This window comes from Balaenoptera ricei, chromosome 10, assembly GCF_028023285.1.
Source record: "Balaenoptera ricei isolate mBalRic1 chromosome 10, mBalRic1.hap2, whole genome shotgun sequence".
NCBI lineage: Eukaryota > Metazoa > Chordata > Mammalia > Artiodactyla > Balaenopteridae > Balaenoptera > Balaenoptera ricei.
Window position 1 is genome coordinate 26,733,535 of NC_082648.1, and position 23,127 is coordinate 26,756,661.

General features: G+C 35.6%; 1 protein-coding gene across 5 annotated transcripts in view; it reads right to left on the reverse strand.

The window, feature by feature from the left end:
- Positions 1-23,127, reverse strand: part of AMN1 (antagonist of mitotic exit network 1 homolog) — an 84,983-nt gene that overhangs the window by 11,016 nt on the left and 50,840 nt on the right. For 4 of the 5 annotated variants that reach the window (XM_059935606.1, XM_059935604.1, XM_059935602.1 and 1 more), the window contains 5 exons: positions 13,239-13,371; positions 9,382-9,526; positions 7,061-7,278; positions 6,315-6,371; positions 1,111-1,222 (listed from right to left, as the gene is read on the reverse strand). In XM_059935606.1, coding sequence (XP_059791589.1) covers positions 1,111-1,222; positions 6,315-6,371; positions 7,061-7,278; positions 9,382-9,526; positions 13,239-13,355 — 649 coding nt within the window. In that variant the 5' untranslated portion in view covers positions 13,356-13,371. Of the gene's footprint in view, positions 1-1,110; positions 1,223-6,314; positions 6,372-7,060; positions 7,279-9,381; positions 9,527-13,238; positions 13,372-16,910; positions 16,968-23,127 lie in introns of those variants that run through there. The other variant, XM_059935603.1, reaches the window with a different exon arrangement.

Below are 23,127 nucleotides of genomic sequence, written 5' to 3' on the forward strand. Positions count from 1 at the left end.
TTGCTGTTATTACACTTCATATATTGTGGTCTCCTCCACCTTACAATAATAGCCTACTTGTTAGAATATAATTTTCTGCCTTGTTTGATGGCCAGAGAGCCTCTGCCTGCCTTCTCATAACCCCCAGAATAGTGTTCACATGTACCAATTCCCTGTACTCAGTCACATGAATTTTTCTGGTTCTAAGTTATTTTCTTAAAATTATGATCACTAATTTTTAATAGGTAAAATCATTCACATGATACAAAATTCAAAAGGACAAACGGGTATATGGTGAAAGCTTTTTCCTAGTCTTGTTCCTCCACAACCTTCCCTAGAGGTACCCACTGGTAACAGTTTCTAACGTCACTTTTGATTTTAGCGTTCTGAGAAATGTCTGCCTAAAATAAGATTTAGTCTTCATTATAGATGTCACTGATAACCAGATATAACCCATTACAGGCTTAGTTTAGATTGGCAGTCCAAACACAAGAAAAACCAGAAGATGTCAAAAGGACTTCTAGGATAGTAACTATTAGACTGTAATTAGGAAAATGAGCTGGAAGGGCTGGGCATAAGTACTGACTCACACGTAAGATTCTGGTTATATTGTGGTATGGGACCCACTGTAGGGGTGATGTGAAAGGGGTATCATGGCTCTTATACAAGCCAAAAGGGCTGTGACTACTTTAGTGAAGTACCACATTAGCCAAATGATTCTGAATCTCAATGGCTACAGCTTGATGAGATTACAGTTAACAGGTCATTTAGCATATTTGAAAGATGTAATATTATAAACTTGACTTCATAAAGCATAATGTTTAATATCATGACCACTACCACTGCCACCATCATCATCCTCAAGGCGGTTAACATTTAGTGAGCATTTGCCATCACCACCATCACCATCATCATCATGACTTAACATTTACTGAGCCCTCACTATGTGCTAGGCACCATATGAAGTGTTGTCAGATAATCATCATGACCAAGTTTATGAGGTAGATACTGTCATTATACGCACTTAATGTGAGGAAACTGAATAATGGAATGGGTTAAGTAATTTACTCAAGGTCACATGGTTATTAAAAGGTGAAACCAAGATTTGAACCCAAGCAGCCTAATACTAACCTGTTACCAGGGGGCATCCATGGAAGAGTAATATACATATCTGAGGACAGCAAGTAAGGACAGCTTCTACAGCCTCATCAGTCAGATTCACACAATATCCCATATGAATCTCCTATTTAAAAATAAAGAAAGTATAATCAAAAGAAAAAATAGGACAATAATAACAGTGTGAAAAAGCTTGGGAAATACTGTACTCTGATAACAAAAAACCCAAATATCTACTTGCAAGAAAAACTCTATAGAAAGGACCAGTGAAAGTCTGTAGTAATTTGGAAGGTATAGCAGCAGCTTTAAGATTAAATGCCCAACCACTTTATAAGGCAATTTGGCAGTATCTATTAAAACTGACAATAAGTATCCCCCAGAACCCAGCAATTCCAACTGCAGATGTCCACTATATAGAGAGAAACTCTTGTACATGTGAGTAAGGAAACAACTTATAAGTATGCCAATTGCAATATTATCTGTAATAGTAAAGAAGTGGAGACTGGGTAAATAAATGGTGGTCCATTAATATATTGTAATAAGATAAAACAGTTACAATGAAAAATATCTATTTGTATTAATAGACATAAATCTTAAACATAATGTTAGTTCAGACACTTTAGAAAACAGTATGGCAGCATCTTATAAAGCTAAACATGTACTCAACTATATGACCCAGCAATTTCATTCTAGGTATTTACCCCCCCCAAAATGAAACCATATGTCTACACAAAGACTTGTATGCAAATGTACATAGCAGTATTTATAATAGTCCAAAATTGGAACAACCTGAATGTCCATCAAATGGTGAATGTATGAACAAACTGTGTCATATTCCAGACTATGGAATACTACTCAGCAAAAAAAAAGGAATGAAATATTAACACATGCAACAACATGGGTGAATCTCAAAAACATTATGCCAAGTGAAAGAAGTAAAAGAAAAAAGTAAAAAACCAAAAGACAATTTACTGCATGATTCCATTCATATAAAAGTATAGAAAAGGCAAAACTATACTGACAAAATCAGTGGTTGCTTGGGAGAGGGCCACAGCAGGGCACTGACTGCAAAGGGATGGGAGAAAACCTCTTAGGGTGATGGAAATATTCTATACTTAACTGTGGTTGTGGTTACAAGGCTGTATAACAATTACCAAAATTCATCACACTGTACACTTAAAATAGGTGAGTTTTATTGTATGTAAATTAAACCTCAATAAAGCTTGAAAAAATTTTAAAACATAATTTTGAATAAAAAAGCAAATTGTAAAACAACACACACACTATGAAACTATTATGTACTATTTAAAAACATATAAAACAATACAATATCTTATTTATGGATATATATACACACACACACACATATGCATAGAGAGAGAGACGAAGTATTCAAATATGCAAGGAAAGATACACAGAAGAGTGGTTACCTCTGAAGGAAGAAAGGGGGAATAAATGAGGGGAGGGAGCTTTAGATATAACATATAATAATTTTTTAAAAAAGAACTGGAACAAATGCAGAAAATGTTAAAATTCAAGTGGTTGGTCCACAGGTCTCTGTTATATTACTTTCTATACTTTTTCATATATTTGAAACATCTATCTTTTGTTTAATGTTCTAATTCAGAACCCTTTGCATTGCTGGTGAGAATGCAAAAGGGTACAGTTGCTATGGAAACAGTATGGCAGTTTCTCAAACAATTATATATAGAATTAGCATATGATCTAGCTATTTCACTTCTAGGGATATACCCAAAAGAATTGAAAGCAGGGACCCAAACAGATATCTGTACACCTATGTTCATAGCAGCAGTATTCACAATGGCCAAAAGGTAGAAACGTATCAATGGATGAATGGGTTAAAAAAAAATGTGATTATAATGGGCAAATTCATAAAGACAGAAGATAGAACAGAGGTTGCCAGAGGCTGAGGGAGAAGATAATGGGGAGTTATTGTTTAAAGGGTAAAGAGTTTCAATTTGGGATGATGAAAAAGTTCTGGAGATAGTTAATGGTGATGGCTGCACAATGATGTGAATGTACTTAATTCCACTGAATTGTACACTAAAAATGGTTAAAATAGCAATTTTTATGTATATTTGCCCACATTAAAAAAATTTAACAATTCTGGAAATAAGATTCATGTGGTAATTGATACGTATACTTATGGTAATATCAACTTTTCAGGAGAAAAGAAATACTATGTTGGTGTACATATTATAATTAATCATATCTTAGAAATAAAGGAAACTTGAATATATTGAAAACTCATAAAAATTGAGGCAGAAAGCATTGTATATTATACATTGGCAAAGGCATCCTATGATATGAATTGGCAAAGGCTACAGACAATGAAATACAACTGAGAACAACAGATGGAAGGAACAGTGTTCAAGTCAGGTTTCATTTAAAATATATTAAGGCATTAAAAAAAAGAAAATATTCAACTCTGGCAAATTGGGGTCCTAGCAAAAACTGTGAATTCACATCACAACCTTTATGGGAAACAATTTAGCAATATGAATTTGGGACCATTAAAAAAAGGATTCATACCTATTGATCCACTTGTTTCATTTTGGAGAGTTCATTATAGCAATGGAAGAAAAAAGTGATATGTCCCAACATATGAATATTTCCAGTAGCTAAAAGCTGTAAATAATCTGAATTACCAACATTAGAAAAATGATTAAAGGAAAGTGATACATAACATGGACAGATTTTGTTCTCTGATATGCCAGTACCTAGAACATAGCAGATACTCAATAAATATTTGTTTAATAAATGAATAATTTTATACAGCAAATTAAACTTTTAATCATGAAGACTACAGAAAACTATAAAATGACTGTAATATGAAGTTAAGAATATGATAACATTTATTAGCTGCTACCATATGTCTGGAACTGCAGTCAAACCTGGGGATAAAATGATGACAAAGTGATGAACAAAATGGTCCATGCTCACTGAGAACTCAGATCAACAGAGATTTCAGAGGCAATCCTGACATTCAACAAATGCTGTAGCATACGTTTGTACTAAATGTCAATCTTTAGGAGAGGTCCTTAGACTTTTAATCAAATTTATTTTCAAATTATAAACTATTTAGCAACATTGGTAATTTAATTTTCCAGAATTGAACAAATTAAAAGCAACAGATTAAAACAGGGTATCTAATAAATAGCAGGCATACATGTTACCCAAAAGAGAAGAATCAGTTAAAAAGATGAAGACTTTTGTATTTCAGTTTCAGTCAGAAATTGTGGTCAGAAAGATGCTATGAGCCAAAGGTTAAAATATATTCCTTTAAGGAAGGAATTAAGTTCTAACAAATTTCAGAAAGATTTCCGTTAAAATGTGTTGGCACTTACAGAAATAAGCTTTGGAAAACTGAAAAAGTGAAAAATTCAATGACACTACAATGACCAACACATTGGTTACTGGATTTTTTCCTAAGTCTGCTTAGGTTGGTGCTCCTAATTTTATAAAGCTGAAGTAAATATGTAGGTATATTTCCTACCACTGCATAACAACTAATTTCCTGGTGGTTTTATTAGGAAGTGATAAACTAGGTTAACTGTTTGAGAACTTTGTTAAAAATGATGGTGACTAACACACCATTGTAAAGCAACTATACTCCAATAAAGATGTTAAAAAAAAATGATGGTGATTATAGGATAATGTAAAAATTGAATAACCTAATGAATATAAGGCAGTAGCATGGAGGCTAGAATGTAGTAAGTGCTCAACAAATGTTAGTATTTAAAACAGTAAAAATTAGGGCAGTTGTTGTCCCTACAGTTAGAATGCAATTTGGAATTTGGAACTTCATATTTTAAAGAAAGGAATTTCTTAATTAAAAGACTTGTAAAAATATATATGCTATTTTATATACACACATACACATACATACATACATACAAGCAGGATGCAAATATATAAATATCACCAAAAAAACTCTTTGAGCATTAAATCAAGCAGAAATATTTTGGCAAAAACATGGCACCACCATTCTATTATAATAGTGATTACTAACTTTTATAATTCATTTATAGCCAGCTTACTTCCAAAAAGGAGTTGATGTGACTTATTGTTGAAAAGCACAGCTATATTAATTATGAGTAAAAACAAAATAAAACACTGTAAACTGAAAAAGGAAAAAAACAAAATCTTGGGACAAAAGGCTTCTTAATATTTAGAAATAGGTTACAGGTGTCACATCAGTCATTGAATACAAAGGCCGAACACTAATTTAAGATCTTTTTAAACAGCTGCACAATGTGGCTTCTGGAGAGGAAAAACCTTTTCTCTATCCTCTTATGTTTGTCTTTGGAAGCCTTCGAATTAAACTGACAATAAGATTAGCAAGAGAAAAGACGAAGTTTATTCACAAGTTCACAAAGAAAGTGGCTCAAAGAAATGGCTAGAATTTAGAGTTTACATACCATCTTAATAGGGGAGGGGGAGAAAGGATACTCATAGAAGAACAGGTGACTTTTTAGGGAAGACACAATGACCTTTAGGAGACTAGATGGGACTTAACGATAATCTTGTGACAATGTTTATTTAATGCAATTTCTCATCTGACTTCCCCATGTATGGGAAGTCTACCTTAAAGGGGGTTTGAGGCAGTTGAATTGTTTTGGAAGGGTCTGCTTTTAGGCAGATGGGGGAAGGTGGGGTTTAAGACAAAGTCTTTTTTTTTTTTTTTAACCCTTGTTTCTCAGACATCTTCAGATCAAAATAATTTTTACGCCACAGTGGTATATTCTGGATCCCTTCATGGACTGAGAAAAAGATGATGGCAAGAGAATAAATATGATGTCAAGAAAAATACACTGGCAAGAGAATAAGTAGTCCTGGTAAAAATATCAGTCAGACATGAAAATTCTAAAGAATGTCATTTTACATTGATAAATTTTCAGTATTTTCATCCATAATAAGACTATCTTTAAATGTATTAGAAGCTAAAATTTCTGGAGAATAAGAACTTTTATTGGAAGTAAAATGGGTTTTATTATAAAGCAAACTTTATCTCCTAACTTTAACCAGTTTTTCTTCACTCTGGGAATAAAGAGGTGGAGGCAAAAAAAAAAAAAAAAAAGTCCATGGAAATACCTAATTGAGAATAAGGCACTGGTTGTCTTCTAGGTTTAAAAAAGAATTTCTGAGGATAATATGAATTCAGGTAATCATCATCTTTACAGATATTTTAAAATTACCTCTAATTTCTTGGCACAAGGTCCACTAACAAGTGCAACCACACCGCTGTCAGATACCTGAGCAAAGGAAAAAAGGAACATAGCACGTAAATGGAGATGATGGAAGCAAACTTTTATAAAAATTATTAATTATTTAGATATAGTTTTATTTCCTCCCGTTTGGCAAACGTGTCTTAGCCACACATAACTTCCACCCTTACTGAAAATAATTGAAGGGGGTTGTGCCAAATTATACTGCAATTATTTAACTACCAAAGCATGAAGCCAACAATTTTAGTGGACTTCCCTGGTGGCGCGGTGGTTAAGAATCCACCTGCCAATGCAGGGGACATGGGTTCGAGCCCTGGTCCAGGAAGATCCCACACGTTGTGGAGCAACTGAGCCCGTACGCCACAACTACTGAGCCTGCGTTCTAGAGGCCGCGAGCCACAACTACTGAAGCCCACACACCACAACTAGTGAAGCCCGCGCACCTTAGAGCCCGTGCTCCACAACAAGAGAAGCCACCGCAATGAGAAGCCCGCGCACCGCAATGAAGAGTAGCCCCCACTCTCCGCAACTAGAGAAAGCCCGCGTGCAGCAACGAAGACTCCACACAGCCAAAAATAAATAAATAAATACATAAATAAACAAATAAATAAAAAAAAATTTTAGCAACAACAAAAAGAATTATGTTCTGATGAGTTATGGAAATACTCTGGGCAAATACATACAGTCTCTACATTTCAAGTCTGTATTTCATTTACCTGAGTAGCTGAAAAATCAACACACTGCAAAAATGGGCAGTTTTCTCCTAATGCCTGCAAGGACACATCAGTAATACCTAAGCAGCCACCTAAATCAATGATCTTTAGCAGCCGGCAATTGAGTGCAAGAGCAAGGACTCCTTCATCAGTGAGATTGCAGCATCTTTTCAAAGAAGCTTCGTGCAGGTAAGAACAAGATGAAGCCACAGCTTTTATTCCTGAGGGAAAACATAATTCTGTATCAATGAGCTATATATGTTTATATATGAGAAATGTGACTGATTTTCATTTCAGCAATCACCACTACTGATACATCCAAGTGCATGTTAGCCTTTTTCAAAGTAGTGCATGTGGGGATATACTTTATTTCCAGTGATGTTGTCATTATTTAAAACTCTTTCGGAATGTTTCAAGAATTCTCTACATAATCTGTAGTATATTCTTCAGAATATCTGCAATTAATGACAAGACTTTTTTGTTTATGATTAGACTTGCTTTTAGGAAATAGCCAAAAGTCATTCAGAACCAAAATAGGTAATTAAATAGTAGATGATTCTCCTTTTTGTTAAAAGTTTTAAATAAAATTAATTTTCTCATGGACTCTGAAATCAAAAGTTAAATGGCCCAAATGTCTTAAGTAATAGTTTTCATGCTTATCCTTACAAATCATACCTGTAATCTCTTCGTTCTCTCTTCCCTCTGATTCTGCCCTTTGCTACCACCATGCTCCTTCTTTGTTAGCCTGGACCAATCTTACATTTTATCAAGGGTCAAGAAAAGAGAAGCCCTTAAATCCAATTCAACTGATGTAAAAGCACTTTGGTGACAGGTACGTGATAATGTGCCACATAAACAGAAACGTACTTCAGGAATCCTGGGCCCTTCAGTCATGAACAAACATTATTGCACTGTTAAAAGACACTTTCATGGGCAAAATACACAAAAGGGAAGATGGTAAATTCGTGTGTAGGTCATTTTTATTGTTTTCCATATCTTAAGAAAGAACTCTTATTTTATTCATTAGTGTCCAGCATGAAAGTTCTTTTTAGTGAATCAATATTTGTGTGAACATTTTAAAACTTATGCTTCTTTGCAGTATTATGAATATCCTAACTTGCTAACCAAGCTGATTGTAAAATAGAGCTAACTACCCACAAAATTTTTCAGAAACCTATGTAGCCAAATAACTCCTTCTTTCTTATACTGAAGAAAAAGATAAAAATCCTGTATTGAAAAAAAATCCATTAATTTATGTAACAGTCACACTGAAAAACGCAGTTTGTCTGGCTATAAAAAACTGTAACTGGACAAGGCCGGTACCAAGTTCTGCTGCTTGCTGCTCAAAAGGCCAATACTCCAGAGACAAGTGTTGGTGGAAAAGGAAAAGTTTGCTTTATTCAGGAGGCCAGCAACCTGGGAAGCTGGTGGACTACTGTCCTAAGACCATCTCCAAGTTGCCGGTTTAGAGACAGAGGTTTTATAGGCAGTGTGAGGGAGGGAGCTGCAGGGTACATGAGCAGTTTGTACACAATTTTCAGATTGGTTGGCATCAAGGTGAAGTTTCAAGCAACACCAATCTTCTGGTTTCAACCAGTCTGGGGTCTACGTGCTGATGGTCAGCAGTTTTCATCTCGTGGGGGTATGCTTCCTGTAAAAACAACTTAGGAGTGTGTGTTAGACCTTTATATCTTTCAGGGAACTGGGAGCTTTGTGGTTTTGCTATGTGACTGGCTTATTCTGTAAATTGTCGCCATCTTCCGGGCCCATGTCCTTGAAGTTAGTATCTGGAATTAAGCAAGCAGGATTAGTTCTTTCCTAGTCAATCAGTCATTGTCTAAAATAGTTTTATGGCAGCAGAAGTGGAAAATATATGATTAGTTTTGTGCTGTTCAAAATGGGGCAGCTTATGCTCTGGCTACAAAACTATGCATTGAACAGGCTGATAGGAGAATGCCTAGTAAATTTAATCTGATGATGATTTAACTTTCTGTTGTAATATTACAAGAAAGCCTTAACAAAGTATGAACTGGTCATTTCTTGTTTCACTATACTAGGCAAAATATTTAAAATATAGAGGTATCTATCCATGTTTATTTTAAATATGTTTAAACTTCAAGGTAGTGACTTAGTGTATTTCCCAACTTTCAGCACTGATTATAAGCAAGAATTCTAATTCGGATTCTTTAGCTTAGCTTGAATATTTTATTGATAAATATAGTTCCTATTTCTTTGACATCTTTATACTCTCTTTTAACATATTTTCCCCTTCTCTGCTCCAAAATTATGCCAGATGGTGAACAGTACTCAACCAATAAACATACCTTTTGAAGTTATGGAAATTCTGTTTTCTTTTGAGGAATTTAAAATTAATTTCTTCAATTTTCTGCAGTTACATAGGTGCAGGAGAGCAGTATCTGAAATATCACAGCTTCGTAGATCTAGAGTTTGGACTTCAGGATGTAAAATCTATAATAAATACATGATTTTGAGAAATTAATATTTCCTATAAATATAAATGTTTATTCCATATTCAGTGTTTTGATGGTCATAACAGACAAACAGCAGGTGGAAAATACAGTAAAGAATACAGAAACATATCTGTGTGAAGACAGATACATAAAGCAGGAAAAAACCAACCTACTTCCAACTGGAGGTGCAGCTTCTAGTGTCCCCAAAGTCTTACTGGGACACAGAGCACTGTTGAGACAGCTGGTACAGAGTAAGGACCCACTAGAGCTGCAAGCAGAACCAAGGTGGTGGGGGGAGCTTATCCTCTTCCAGTGGTTCCTATTATTAGAGATTCTAACTATGTGTCTCTTTGCTCAGCAAGTATGAGTCTTTAAGCACTTATATACCAAATGCTTATCTAGAATATTTACCTCCTTCATTTTTATTTTTGGGAGCTTGTACAAACAAACCCAGTATTACTGAATGTTTACTTGAGGGCAACAAATAGCAGATCAATTTCAAAGCATTCTGAGCTCTTTCTCTGGGGGTATTTTCCTTCTCTTTTGCTTTATTTTTATGAAAACAGAAATGGCTTATACTTTTCTGAACATGAAAGTAATGTACTGTTATTGTAAAACATTCAGACAGCACAGAAAAATTATAGAAATGATACAAATAACAAATATGTCATTTAATATTCTCTCTCTCTCTCTTTCTCTCTCTCTTACATACACATATACATACACACACACACTACCCTAAGAGACTGGTCATTGCTATTTTATAAAAGAGGAAATTGAGGCACCCAGAGCTTAAGTAGCAACACAAAGTACACAGCTAAAAAAGGAGCAGAGCTAGGATTGGAAGCCAGGTCTTCCTAATTCCGAAGGCCATGCGTTTAACTAGTTACAGCTAAAATTACCCATAATATCAACACCCAGTGACAAACATAATATTAGTTTTGATGTTTTTTGAGTTTTTAAAAAAACATTTGAAGAAAAATGGGATCAGATCACATATATTTATAAATGGGCACTTTTTATAAAAATAAATTGTGGTTGCATACTATTTTATTTTATGCATGCACCGTAACTTATTAAATGCATCCTACACTGGCAAACACTTAAGTTGAACATTCAGACTGATTTTAAGAGGCAATATAGTACAGTGTATAAGAGCATGCACTCTGGAGGCAGGCTGCCTGAGTTCCAGCCCTGTGATTGTGGTCAAGCTCTGCTTTCTTTTTGTGCCTCACCATCCTCATTAAGATGAGGATAATATTTGTGAGAAATAAAGGTGCCTTGCTTATAATATATGCTATATATAACTGTTAGCTATTTTATTATTACGAAAATGTTATGGTGAGCATTCTTGCGTGCTTTTTAAATTATTATTTTCTTGAGATTAACACCAGTAAATGGTAATTATGTGAGGTGATGGAGATGTTAACTAACCTACCGTGGTAACCATTTCACAATATCTAAGTGTATCAAGTCATCACGTGTGTTGTACACCTTAAACGTACACCAGGTTATATGTCACTTATATCTCAATAAAGCTGGAAAAAAATAACCGAAGTGAAATTTTTGAGTCAATGGTAAGCAAATTTTTAGGACTTTTGATAGAATGCCAAACTGTCCTCCTAAAAGGTTTTCTTAAATGAATTTACACTGTCACAGCAGGGGATAAAAGTGATTGCTCCCCACACTATTGCCAGCACCAGGTATTACTATTTTTTAAGTCTCTGCTAAACTGAAAGACAAACTGTGACTTTGATTACTAACAAGGTTAAATATCCTTTTACGTATTATTGGTGATTTATATTTTTTCCTTGGAGTATTTCCTGATTCTTCTGTTTTATTATTTGTTTGTTTTGATTTTTCTTAGTGGTTTGCAGGCATGCTTTACATTGGCAAGATAAAAAAAAAAATAGAATTTCATACATATTGCAAATATTTTTCCTAGTTTGTTACTTTATTTTTTTCTTCTTGCCATAAAGAAGTTTATATTTTTATATATTTAAATCTATCAATCTTTTTCTTCTTGTTTTCTAACTTGGTGTCATGTTTAAAAAGGCCTTCTCTGCCCAGAGACTATAAAAAGATTTAGTAAATTTTTCAAAAAAAGCCATCCCCAGATGTGTGCAACTTTAAAAAAAATGTTAGATCTGGTCTTTTAAATAATTTCATAAGCAGGACTTTCATAAGGATGGGGATTAGACGGAAACACCAAGGGAAATAATGCTTTTGATTTTTCTATCTCATTTACCCCCTTAGCCCTTTTTTATTCAGGTAAAATTAGGTTTAAATGAATGTTCAGGATTGTCATAAAACAAAAATTTAAGTCACTGAAATACAGGTTAAAGGAATGTGGGGAAGTGAAGAAAACCACGTTTTCTGTAGCGTCATAATGTTTCATCTGTGAGCCACACATACATTATATACATCCACAGAACCATCAACAATAAGAACTGGATTCTACCTCCAAAGAGCAAAGCAGACTACAACACTAAAATGTCTGTGTTCAAATGCAAGCTATCAGGAAGAAAATAAAGCATTAAAGGCACATCAGGTTAATGTAGAGGAAACACTATGGCACACTGAAGCATAATTCCAATGTGAAGTCACCACTGTAGACATATGGGGAGTGCTACCATCAGAGCTTGCTTCCTTTTGATCCCAGGCTTTGGGCAGAATATGTAGTAAAGTCAGCAATAAGTAGTTCCAGTCTCTGTAGGCAGTGAGTGATGATAGCTGCAAACCCATTTTATAGTTAAGACAACTGTGGTTCAATGTCAGAAGGAGTAGCACGGCTGGAATTTTAATTCAGGTTGGAGGCCTTTACTATACTTATTCCCTTACAGAATAGTTAATTTTAGCTTAGTTAGCGAAGGGGAATAAGTATAAATTAGCTGGAGTGAGGTACCCAAGAAGAATGAGAAGAATTTAGAAGAGTGATTTTTAACTGACTGCTAACCATGAATGGACAAAATCAATAGGCTACGATCATTTTTTTTTTTAAAATAAATTTATTTTTATTTATTTAATTTTGGCTGCACTGGGTCTTCGTTGCTGTGTGCGGGCTTTCTCTAGTTGTAGAGAGCGGGGGTTGCTCAGCAGTTGTGGAGCAGAGGCTTAGCTGCTCCGCAGCATGTGGGATCTTCCCGGGCCAGGGCTCGAACCCGTGTCCCCCGCCTTGGCAGGCAGATTCTTAACCACTGCGCCACCAGGGAAGTCCCTACGATCATTTTTTAAATGGAATAAGACGTACTAGAATAAAACAGAAAATATCCAAGTGTACTGTACAGAGTACTGTTACACATAGGTGTGGCTTGTGTGCTAGCATCACAATGTAACATATATATTTCTTACTGTGGGTCTTTTTTTTTGTCGTTTGTTTATTCACCCTGAATTTTAATTTTTTTCCAGCTTTATTAAGGTGTACTCAATCAAAAAGTTTAGACTTCCTGAAAATATGGAGTTCATGGATGCTGGTACCATGAAGACAAGAGAAACACCTGAAAGAATAGTGGGAGAAGATTTTTTAGAAACTATTACACATGGACATTCTGGTTATCTGGAGAAAAAAGAACCCCAACACTTTATTATATTTTAAAATTATTACTAATCCTACTATAAACCACTGTTCCAAAAATCTGAAACCACAGCTAAACAGTAAAATATAATAGCCTGCTTTACAGGCTATACATGCTCTTTGTATATGCTCTTACCTCACTTATATTTGAATCTGTTATCTGCCCCTGCACGCTCATTATTTTGATCAGTCTATCTTTTATGTTGGGTGGCAAAGGCTTGATGTCTGTGATGTATCTAGAAATATTCTTCATGAAGCACCAAAGGCATCTGAAATACAAATACAATATAGTAAATTACACTGTACAGGTACTGATTCCTAATATTTGTTGTTGTTTTTTTTAAATAGATCTTTATTGGAGAATAATTGCTTCACAATACTGTGTTAGTTTCTGTTGTACACCAAAGTGAATCAGCCATATGCATACATATATCCCCATATCCCCTCCCTCTTGAGCCTCCCTCCCATCCTCCCTATCCCACCCCTCTAGGTCATTGCAAAGCACGGAGCTGATTGCCCTGTGCTATGCTGCTGCTTCCCACTAGCTAACTGTTTTACATTTGGTAGTGTATATATGTCGATGCTACTCTCACTTCATCCCAGCTTCCCCCTCCCATCCTGTGTCCTCAAGTCCACTCTCTATGTCTACATCTTTATTCCTGCCCTGCAACTAGGTTCATCAGTACCATTTTTTTTTTTTTTAGATTCCATATATATGCGTTAGCATGTTATCTGTTTTTCTCTTTCTGACTGACTTAACTCTGTATGACAGACTCTAGGTCCATCCACTTCACTACAAATAACTCAATTTCGTTTCTTTTCATGGCTGAGTAATATTCCATTGTGTATATGTGCCACATCTTCTTTATCCATTCATCTGTCAATGGACATTTAGGTTTGGTTCCATGTCCTGGCTATTGTAAATAGTGCTGCAATGAACATTGTGGTACATGTCTCTTTTTGAATTATAATTTTCTCAGGGTATATGCCCAGTAGTAGGATTGCTGGGTCATATGGTAGTTCTATTTTTAGTTTTTTAAGGAACCTCCAAATGTTATTTGTTAGTACTTAGTCCTTTCATAAACAGGGTGTACATTTTATATGAATATTTACAACTTAAGCCTGGTAAGATGCAAAAGCCTAGTCTGTCCTCAGTTATGGGCAAGTTTCTTTTCCTCTATGACTTTTTCTCAGCATACCTCATTTACTAAAATGCAGTCTGATGACAAGATATTTTTCTTAAGTCAGTCTCTCTAATTCCTAAGACACAGTTTCCACCAAGTTTTTAGTCACATATTTCTAAGTAAACATTAAACTAGCGCCTATGGATTGACAAATTTTATTTGTTAATCCAACAATCTTGCTTTCACTATTTTTCTTAAAAATTATTCAGGTATTAGAATCACTCAAGAAAGAACTGTAACCACAAAGATTCCACAAATAGTACAAATCACAGAGATAATAAACTTAGTGCCAGTATTGCATATGCACAGAGTTATCAAAGCAGGCAACAACCGAGACCTACATGACCAACATACCTCATATGTGGCCTGAGATTCCAACTATCTGAGACACTCATATGTTAAACAAATAAATACAAACCTTACTTAATTTCTGCCTACAAATACTCCCTCATATATACACTTTTACGTTCATGAATAAATATGATCATACACTTGAATTTTTTAGTGCAATCTTTATTTTTTCTTCTTTTGGTTGCCTCTGCCTTTCCCTCTCCTTTCCTTCCCCCTTCCACTATTTAGTTCCTCACCCTATTCTGTGTATGTTCCCTCTTATTTTTTCTCTGTGCTTGTACACACACACGTTTACTCACACATGTATGTATGTACTCAAACATACATCGAAAGGGTTAGATTGGGGGTGGGGAGAGATCACTGTTTCCTAGAATGGCATCACTGTATACTCACTTTTCTACACCCTCTTTCATTCAATAATACCTTAGGAAATTCTTTAAAGCATCAAGTGTGGTTTTAACTCTGCTTTAATGCCGATATAATATTTCACAGTGTGGATGACTTTAGTCATCCCCTATTGATGAGAATTCCACTGTTTCTAGGATATGTTAACATATGGTGTCAGATTGTTTTCTTCATATTTCCATCAGCAGTGTTGGAGGGTTCCCTTTCCTCTACATCCTTAAGCAGTAGGTATTATTGTTCGTTTTATTTATTTTTCCATTATGTCCATTTCCCAATCTCATCCCCCACCACTCCAGGAAACCATTCTAATGTCTAATATGTAAACTTTTGTTGTATGTGCCCTCTTAACATGATTGTTATATGGATGTATTTCTAATTTATGTATGTGGTATTTGTCATAGATTTGCTTAGTCTTTCACTCAGCACTGTTTTTTTTGTTTTGGTTTGGTTTTTTGTTATTTATTTATTTATTTTTGGCTGCATTGTGTCTTCGTTGCTATGCGTGGGCTTTCTCTAGCTGCAGCGAGTGGGGGCTACTCTTCGTTGCGGTGCAAGGGCTTCTTATTGTGGTGGCTTCTCTTGTTGCAAAGCACAGGCTCTAGGTGCATGGGCTTCAGTAGTTGTGACTCACAGGCTTAGCTGCTCCGTGGCATGTGGGATCTTCCCGGACCAGGGCTCGAACCCATGTCCCCTGCATTGGCAGGTGGATTCTTAACCACTGCCCCACCAGGGAAATCCCTTAGCACTGTTTTTAAGATCGACTTACTCTTAAATGTTGGAAGATCTCATGGGTGAAAAGTGGTATCTCATTACTTTAATTCGTATTTCTTTAATTACTAGTAAATTTAATATCTTTTCATAAACATGCTGGCTATCTAGATATTCTTTTCTCAGGATTGTCTATTCATATCCTTTGTCTATTTTGCTGTTTTTTACTTAAATTTGTAAGAGGTGTTTTTGTGGCCAAATACATGACTGATTTTGTATATGCTCTATAAATATTCAGAGAATGTATATTCTCTATCTGAGAGATGTAATGTTCTCTTTCTGTGTATTATATATGTGTGTCTAAATATCTCTCCGCGTATGTATACACAAATATATTATGTGTATATGATTATTTATTGATGAGTATCATTTAATTCTTCTATGTTCTTATTTTTTCTACTAAATCCGTAGAATTCTTAGTGTGCAATACTTGTATTTTGAAATCAACTTTTCTTTTTATTTCTACAAGTTTTTGCTAGTTTATGTACATTACCGTTTTATAATGAAAATTTTCAAAAATACAGAAAAATAAAATAGAATGATATAAATCATGTACCCAAAACCAAGAATTTTAAAATTTATTTTATCATTTTGTGTCAGATATCTTTCATAAGATATAAAACACTTCAGATAAAATTAAAGCCTCCTTTGTCTGCCTATTCAGGTTTACTTTATCTCCCTTTGCAGAAACAACTACTACCATGAAGTTGTTGTTCTTTTTTTAAAAAATTTTTATTGGAGTATAACTGATTTAGAATGCTGTGTTAGTTTCAGGTGTACAGCAAAGTGTATCAGTTATACATATACATATATCCACTCTTTTTTAGATTCTTTTCCCACATAGGCCATTACAGAGTATTGAGTAGAGTTCCCTGTGCTATACAGTAGGTCCTTATTAGTTATCTGTTTTATATACAGTCATGTGTATATGTCAATCCAAACCTCCCAATTTATCTCTCCCTCTCTCCCTACCCCCTGGTAACCATAAGTTTGTTTTCTATGACTGTAACTCTATTTTTGTCTTGTAGATAAGTTCATTTGTACCCTATTTTTAGATTCCACATATAAGTGATATATTTGTCTTTCTCTGTCTGACTTACCTCATTTAGTATGACAATCTCTAGGTTCATCCATGTTGCTGCAAATGGCATTATTTCGTTCTTTTTTATGGCTGAGTAATATTCCATTGTATATATGTACCACATCTTCTTTATCCATTCCTCTGTCGATGGACATTCAGGTTGTTGCCATGTCCTGGCTATTGTAAATAGTGCTGCAATGAACACTGGGGTGTATGTATTTTTTTGAATTATGGTTTTCTCTGGATATATGCCCAGGCGTGGGATTGCTGGCTCGTATGGTAGTTCTATTTTTAGTTTTATAAGGAACCTCCATACTGTTCTCCATAGAGGTTGTACCAATTTACATTGCCACCAACATTGTAAGAGGGTTCCCTTTTCTCCACACCACCTCCAGCATTTACTGTTTGTAGATTTTTTTTTTTAATTTATTTTTGGCTGCATCAGGTCTTAGTTGCAGCGCGCAAGATCTTCATTGAGGCATGCAGGATCTTTCATTGCAGCGACCAGGCTTCTCTCTAGTTGTGGCATGTGCGTTTTCCCTTCTCTAGTTGTGGTGCACTGGCTCCAGGGCATGTGGGCTCTGTAGCTGTGGTGCACGGGTTCCAGAGCACATGGGCTCTGTAGTTTGCGGCACGCGGGCTCTCTAGTTGAGGCGCGCAAGCTCAGTAGTTGTGGCATGTGGGCTTAGTTGCCCCGTGGCATGTGGGATCTTAGTTCCCTGACCAGTGATCGAACCCACGTCCCCTGCATTGTAAGGCAGATTCTTTACCACTGGACCACCAGGGAAGTCCCTGTTTGTAGATTTTTTTTGATGATGGCCATTCTGACTGGTATGAGGTGATACCTCATTGTAGTTTTGATTTGCATTTCTCTAATAATTAGTGATGCTGAGCATTATTTCATGTGCTTTTTGGCCACCTGTTTGTCTTCTTTGGAGAAATGTCTATGTAGATCTTCTGCCAATTTTTTGATTGGGTTGGTTTTTTGATATTGAGCTGCATGAGCTGTTTGTATATTTTGGAGATTAATCCCTTGTTGGTTGCTTTGTTTGCAAATATTTTCTCCCATTCTGAGGGTTGTCTTTTCATTTTGTTGATGGTTTCCTTTGCTGTGAAAAAGCTTCTAAGTTTAATTAGGTCCCAATCATTTATTTTTGTTTTTATTTTCATTAATCTAGGAGGTGGATCGAAAAAGATCTTGTTGTGATTTATGTCAACGAGTGTTCTGCCTATGTTTTCCTCTAAGAGTTTTATAGTATCCAGCCTTATGTTTAGGTCTTTAATCCATTTCAAAACATTATATTAATAATATTATTAATAATATAATTATTAATAATATAATTATATTAATACTAATAAGATTAATAAGATTAAATCCATTATATAACATTTCAGACAAAATTAAAGCCTCTGTCCACCTATTCAGGTTGACTCTTTTTATCTCCCTTTGCAGAAACAACTACTACCATGAAGTTTTAAAAATAGTTTCTGTCCATGATTTTATTATACTTTTAATACTAAAGTATATATGCATAAAGAGCATATAGTATTCTTTCTGTACTTATAAAATATTGTGTATTAAGTTTCCTACCATGACTAAATTTGACAATTGTCCTTGTAATTGTGACAGTTTTCCTTTTTATAAGACTATGGTGTTGGTTGCAAATTCATGATCATTTTATCTTCTCGTGGAACATTCCTTTTACCCTTAAGTAATGTCTCTATCTATATTGATGTTTTTCACTTCAGTAAAACCATTCAGTCTGGTTTTACTATTGCTCCACCATCTTTCTTTGGCTTCTTTTGCTAACATCTTTGCAAGATTCATCTGCATTGTTGTAGATAGCTATAGTTTGTTCATGCCCATTTTCACTGCTGCATAATATTCCACTGTACAATTTATTTATCTATTCGACTGTTGATGTACAGTATGGTGGTTTATAAGTTTTTACTATTAGGAATATTAATATGAATATTTTGGGACATGTCTCTTGGTACACATGTGCCTATGTTTCAATCAAGTATATACCTGGGAGTGGAACTGCTGACTCATATGGTATGCATATGTTTAGCTTAATGCCCAACAGTTTTCCAAAGTGTTTGTACTGATTCAAAATCCTACCATCAGTCAATGAAAGTTCCTGGAATCCATATCCTTGTCAACATTTGGCATTGTCAGTCTCTTTAATTTTTGCCAGTATAGTGAGGGTATAGTAACAATGCATTGTGGCTTTAAATTGCAATCCCAGATTTTTAATTTGAGCACATTTTCATTCCTTTATTGTACTGATACATTTGGATAGTCTCTTGGGGTTTCTGTTCAAGTATCATGTCCAGTTTTCTTTTGGGTTGACTGTTTTACTTAGTGGTATGTAGGAGTTCCTCTTATATTACAGACATGAGCCTTCTGTTGATTATATATGTTGCAATTATAGACTCCCATTCTGTGGTTTGCCTTTTCATTCTCTTAATCATGTTTTATGTTGTAGAGAAGTACATTTAATGAGGTCCACTATGTGTTTTCTTTATAGCAAGTATTTTTTGTGTTCTGTTTATGAACTCTTTCACTGTTCTACATTCATGAAAATAGTCTCCTATGCTTTCTTCTAGAAAAAATTCATTCATTGTTTTGCCTTTCACTTTTTGACTTCAAAACCCTCTTGTAATTGATTTTTGCAACTGTCAAGAACTGTGCAGAGTCTGAGAGTTTACCCTACTTACTAGTTTATGAGTTAACTTTATTACCATTTCATGAATGCTAGCAGAAGACATGAGATCCCTGGGTCAGAGAAAAAGGACTTTATTACTCATGACAAGAGCAGTAGCCAGAGCTTCATGTTTCTGTTGGTTCCCCATGCCCTCCAAGTCCTGCAGATATAATGTAGGTAGGTCCAGATAGATGTTTGCCCATGCAGTGGGTTGTGTTACAGGAGAGGAACACTGAGCTTGGGGGAATTCACCATTTTTATATCAAACTGAAGCAAGCCTGCCCTTTTTGGAAGGAGAAAATACTTCATCCCTCAAGTCTGTTTGCTACAAGCACAACCTTGAGAAATGTCCTAGGTAATCAAGGCCCCGCATTCTTGGTATACCCGGCAAGAATGTGCAAGTCTACAGCACTGCCTCTCCCAACAATCTACCCCAACATGTTCTTGGCTGAATTCAAATATTCATGTAAGTATGCCACTCTGTCAGTCATTTTAATTAATTTGACCAACAGAGGCTAAAACCAAATCTGTTCAATTTGTCACTTAAAGCATTTAATTAAAGCTACTATCAATAGTACTCCAAGTAGCAGGATAAGGCCAACCTGCAGTAATGATGACCTCAAAAGTGCCTGCAGGCAGCCATAAAAAGAAACGAAATTGAGTTATTTGTAGTGAGGTGGATGGACTCTGTCTGCCATACAGAGTGAAGTAAGTCAGAAAGAGAAAAACAAATACCGTATGCTAACACATATATATGGAATTAAAAAAAAAAAAAAGGTTCTGAAGAACCTAGGGGCAAGACAGGAATAAAGACGCAGATGTAGAGAATGGACTTGAGGACACAGGGAGGGGAAAGGGTAAGCTGCGACGAAGTGAGAGAGTGGCATGGACATATATACACTACCAAATGTAAAATAGCTAGTGGGAAGCAGCCACATGGCACAGGGAGATCAGTTCAGTGTTTTTGACCACCTAGAGGGGTGGGATAGGGAGGTTGGGAGGGAGACGCAAGAGGGAGGGGATATGGGGATATGTGTATATGTATAGCTGATTCCCTTTGTTATAAAGCAGAAACTAACACACCATTGTAAAGCAATTATACTCTAATAAAGAAGTTAAAAAAAAAAAAAAGTGCCTACAGGGTCCCAGACTCAGCTAACTGTGAAAAAGTATGGAATGGAGGGGGGGAACTAGTAGGTCTTATTTTAAGACAGGATTTGGTCAAAATCCAGTCTATCATCCATTATGAAACATGCAAAGGAATTTAGGTGGTTATTTCAATGACTACATTTTTCTTTCTTAGGGCTTTTAAGTTTTAAAAGATCTGTCCATTATTTTATCTAACTCCTTCCCTTAAGGATAACTGTTCCTTTGTTTTTGAACATTTCCAATATCTTTGTTTTAAAATATTTTTCAAAATTCTATTGTCTAGTTCTTAAAGTGTCAATTCTCCTATTTTCTGTTGAGTCTCTTTCATGCTATTTTTTTCTTTAGATACTTTGTAAATTTTGACTGTTAACGCTTCTTTGCACAAGTAGTTTTGCTTGAGAGTCCTGTGTTCTTTGCGTTGTGAACGCAAACCTCATAGCGAAGGTTTCAGTTTTCCTCTGCTTAAGGACCCTGTCTTTATCTTGTTGAACTGCAATAACAAAATACCATAGACTGGGTAGCTTAAAAACAAAAGAACTTTAATTTTTACAGTTCTGGATGCTGGAAGTCCAAGATCAAAGTGCCAGCATGGTTAGGTAAGGGCTCTCTTCCTGATTCACAGCTGGGACCTTCTCTATGTGTCCTCACATGGTGGAAGGAGCTAGGGATTTCTCTGGAGATTCTTTTGTAAAGGCACTAATCCCATTCATAAGGCTCCACACTCATGATTTAAACACCTCCCAAAGGCCCCAGCTACTAACAGCATACCTTTAGGGGCAGGATTGCAACATATGAATTTTAGAGGTACAAAAACATTCAGACCATAGCAGACCTCATAAGTATTCACAAATTCCAAAGCATAGTTAACTATTATCTATCCATCTTGAGGATATTAACAGTGAAAATTCAAACCTTACATCTGTGCATAATAAATGCATAAGAGACTAGTTTTTAAACAGGAATTCTATTTTTGGCTGGGACTTTATATCCTTGACATTGATGTGGGCTGCTCTGGGAAGAGTGTGACCTTAGGCTAGGTGGCTCTGCAACAGAGGTAGATTCTGATGGAGCTGAGTAATGGAAGCCATCTGCTCACCCTCCTCCCACAGGAGGGCAGAAAGTCCTTCCCTGAAGGGTGAGCTGGGTGGCACATCTCCATGGGTTTCACTCCCGTTTTCCAAAACTATGTATTATTTAGGTTGTTTACACATTTTAAGTAATTCATACTGGATGGACTACAAGAAATAAGAAGGGTAACGAGTTTAGACTCTCTCAGCTCTCATTATCCTCAACTCTGTTATGATATTGAAATCAGATGCTCTACCATCAACATAAATTTATGTCATTTATTCTAAAAGTTAAAAGCTTAACTAAAAAGGATCATTTGGGGAGTAACTGCTTTATTAAGATATAACTGATATAACAGTGGTTTTTAGTGAATCCACAGAGTTGTGCATCCATCATCATTATCTAATTCCAGAAGATTTTCAATACACTAAAAAGAAATCTTGTACCCATTAGCAGTCAACTGTCAATTCTGCCCATCTTCCACAACCTAGGGAACTACCAGAAGCTCCACAGAAATCCCTAGCCCCTTCTACCATGTGAGGACACATCGAGACAGGGTGCTATTTTCTGTATCTCTAGATTAGCGTATCTGCACATTTCATATAAATGGAATCATAAAATATGTGGTATTTTATTACTGGCTTCCTTCACTTAGCATAACATTTTCAAGTTCATCTACATTGTAACATGTATCAGCACTTCATTCCTTTTTACCGTCAAATAATACTCCATTATATGTATATACCACCTTTCGTTTATCCATGCATCAGCTTATGGGTACTTGGGTTGTCTCTGCTTTGGGGCTATTATGGATAATGCTGCTATAAACATTTGTGTATGAGTTTTTGGATGGACATATGTTTTCATTTCTTTTGGGGACATATCTAAGAGCTCAGTTGCTGGGTCACATAAAACTGTTGGGTCATATGGTAACTCTATGTGTAAACATTTGAGGAACTGCTGAACTATTTTCCAAAGTGGCTACACCATTTTATGTTCCTACCAGCAGTGTGTGAGGGTTCCAATTGCTCAACATCCTTTTCAATATTTGATGTTATCTTTTTTCTTTAATCTTTTTTTAAAAAAAAAAAATTTATTTATTTATTTTTTTGGCTGCACCAGGTCTTAGTTGTGACACGTAGGATCTTCATCATGGGATGCAGGCTCTTAGTTGTGGCATGCGGACTCTTAGTGGCGGCATGCACGTGGGATCTAGTTCCTTGAACAGGGATTGAACCCGGGCCCCCTACATTGGGAGTGTGGAGTCTTAACCACTGGACTGCCAGGGAAGTCCCTAATCTATCTTTTTTT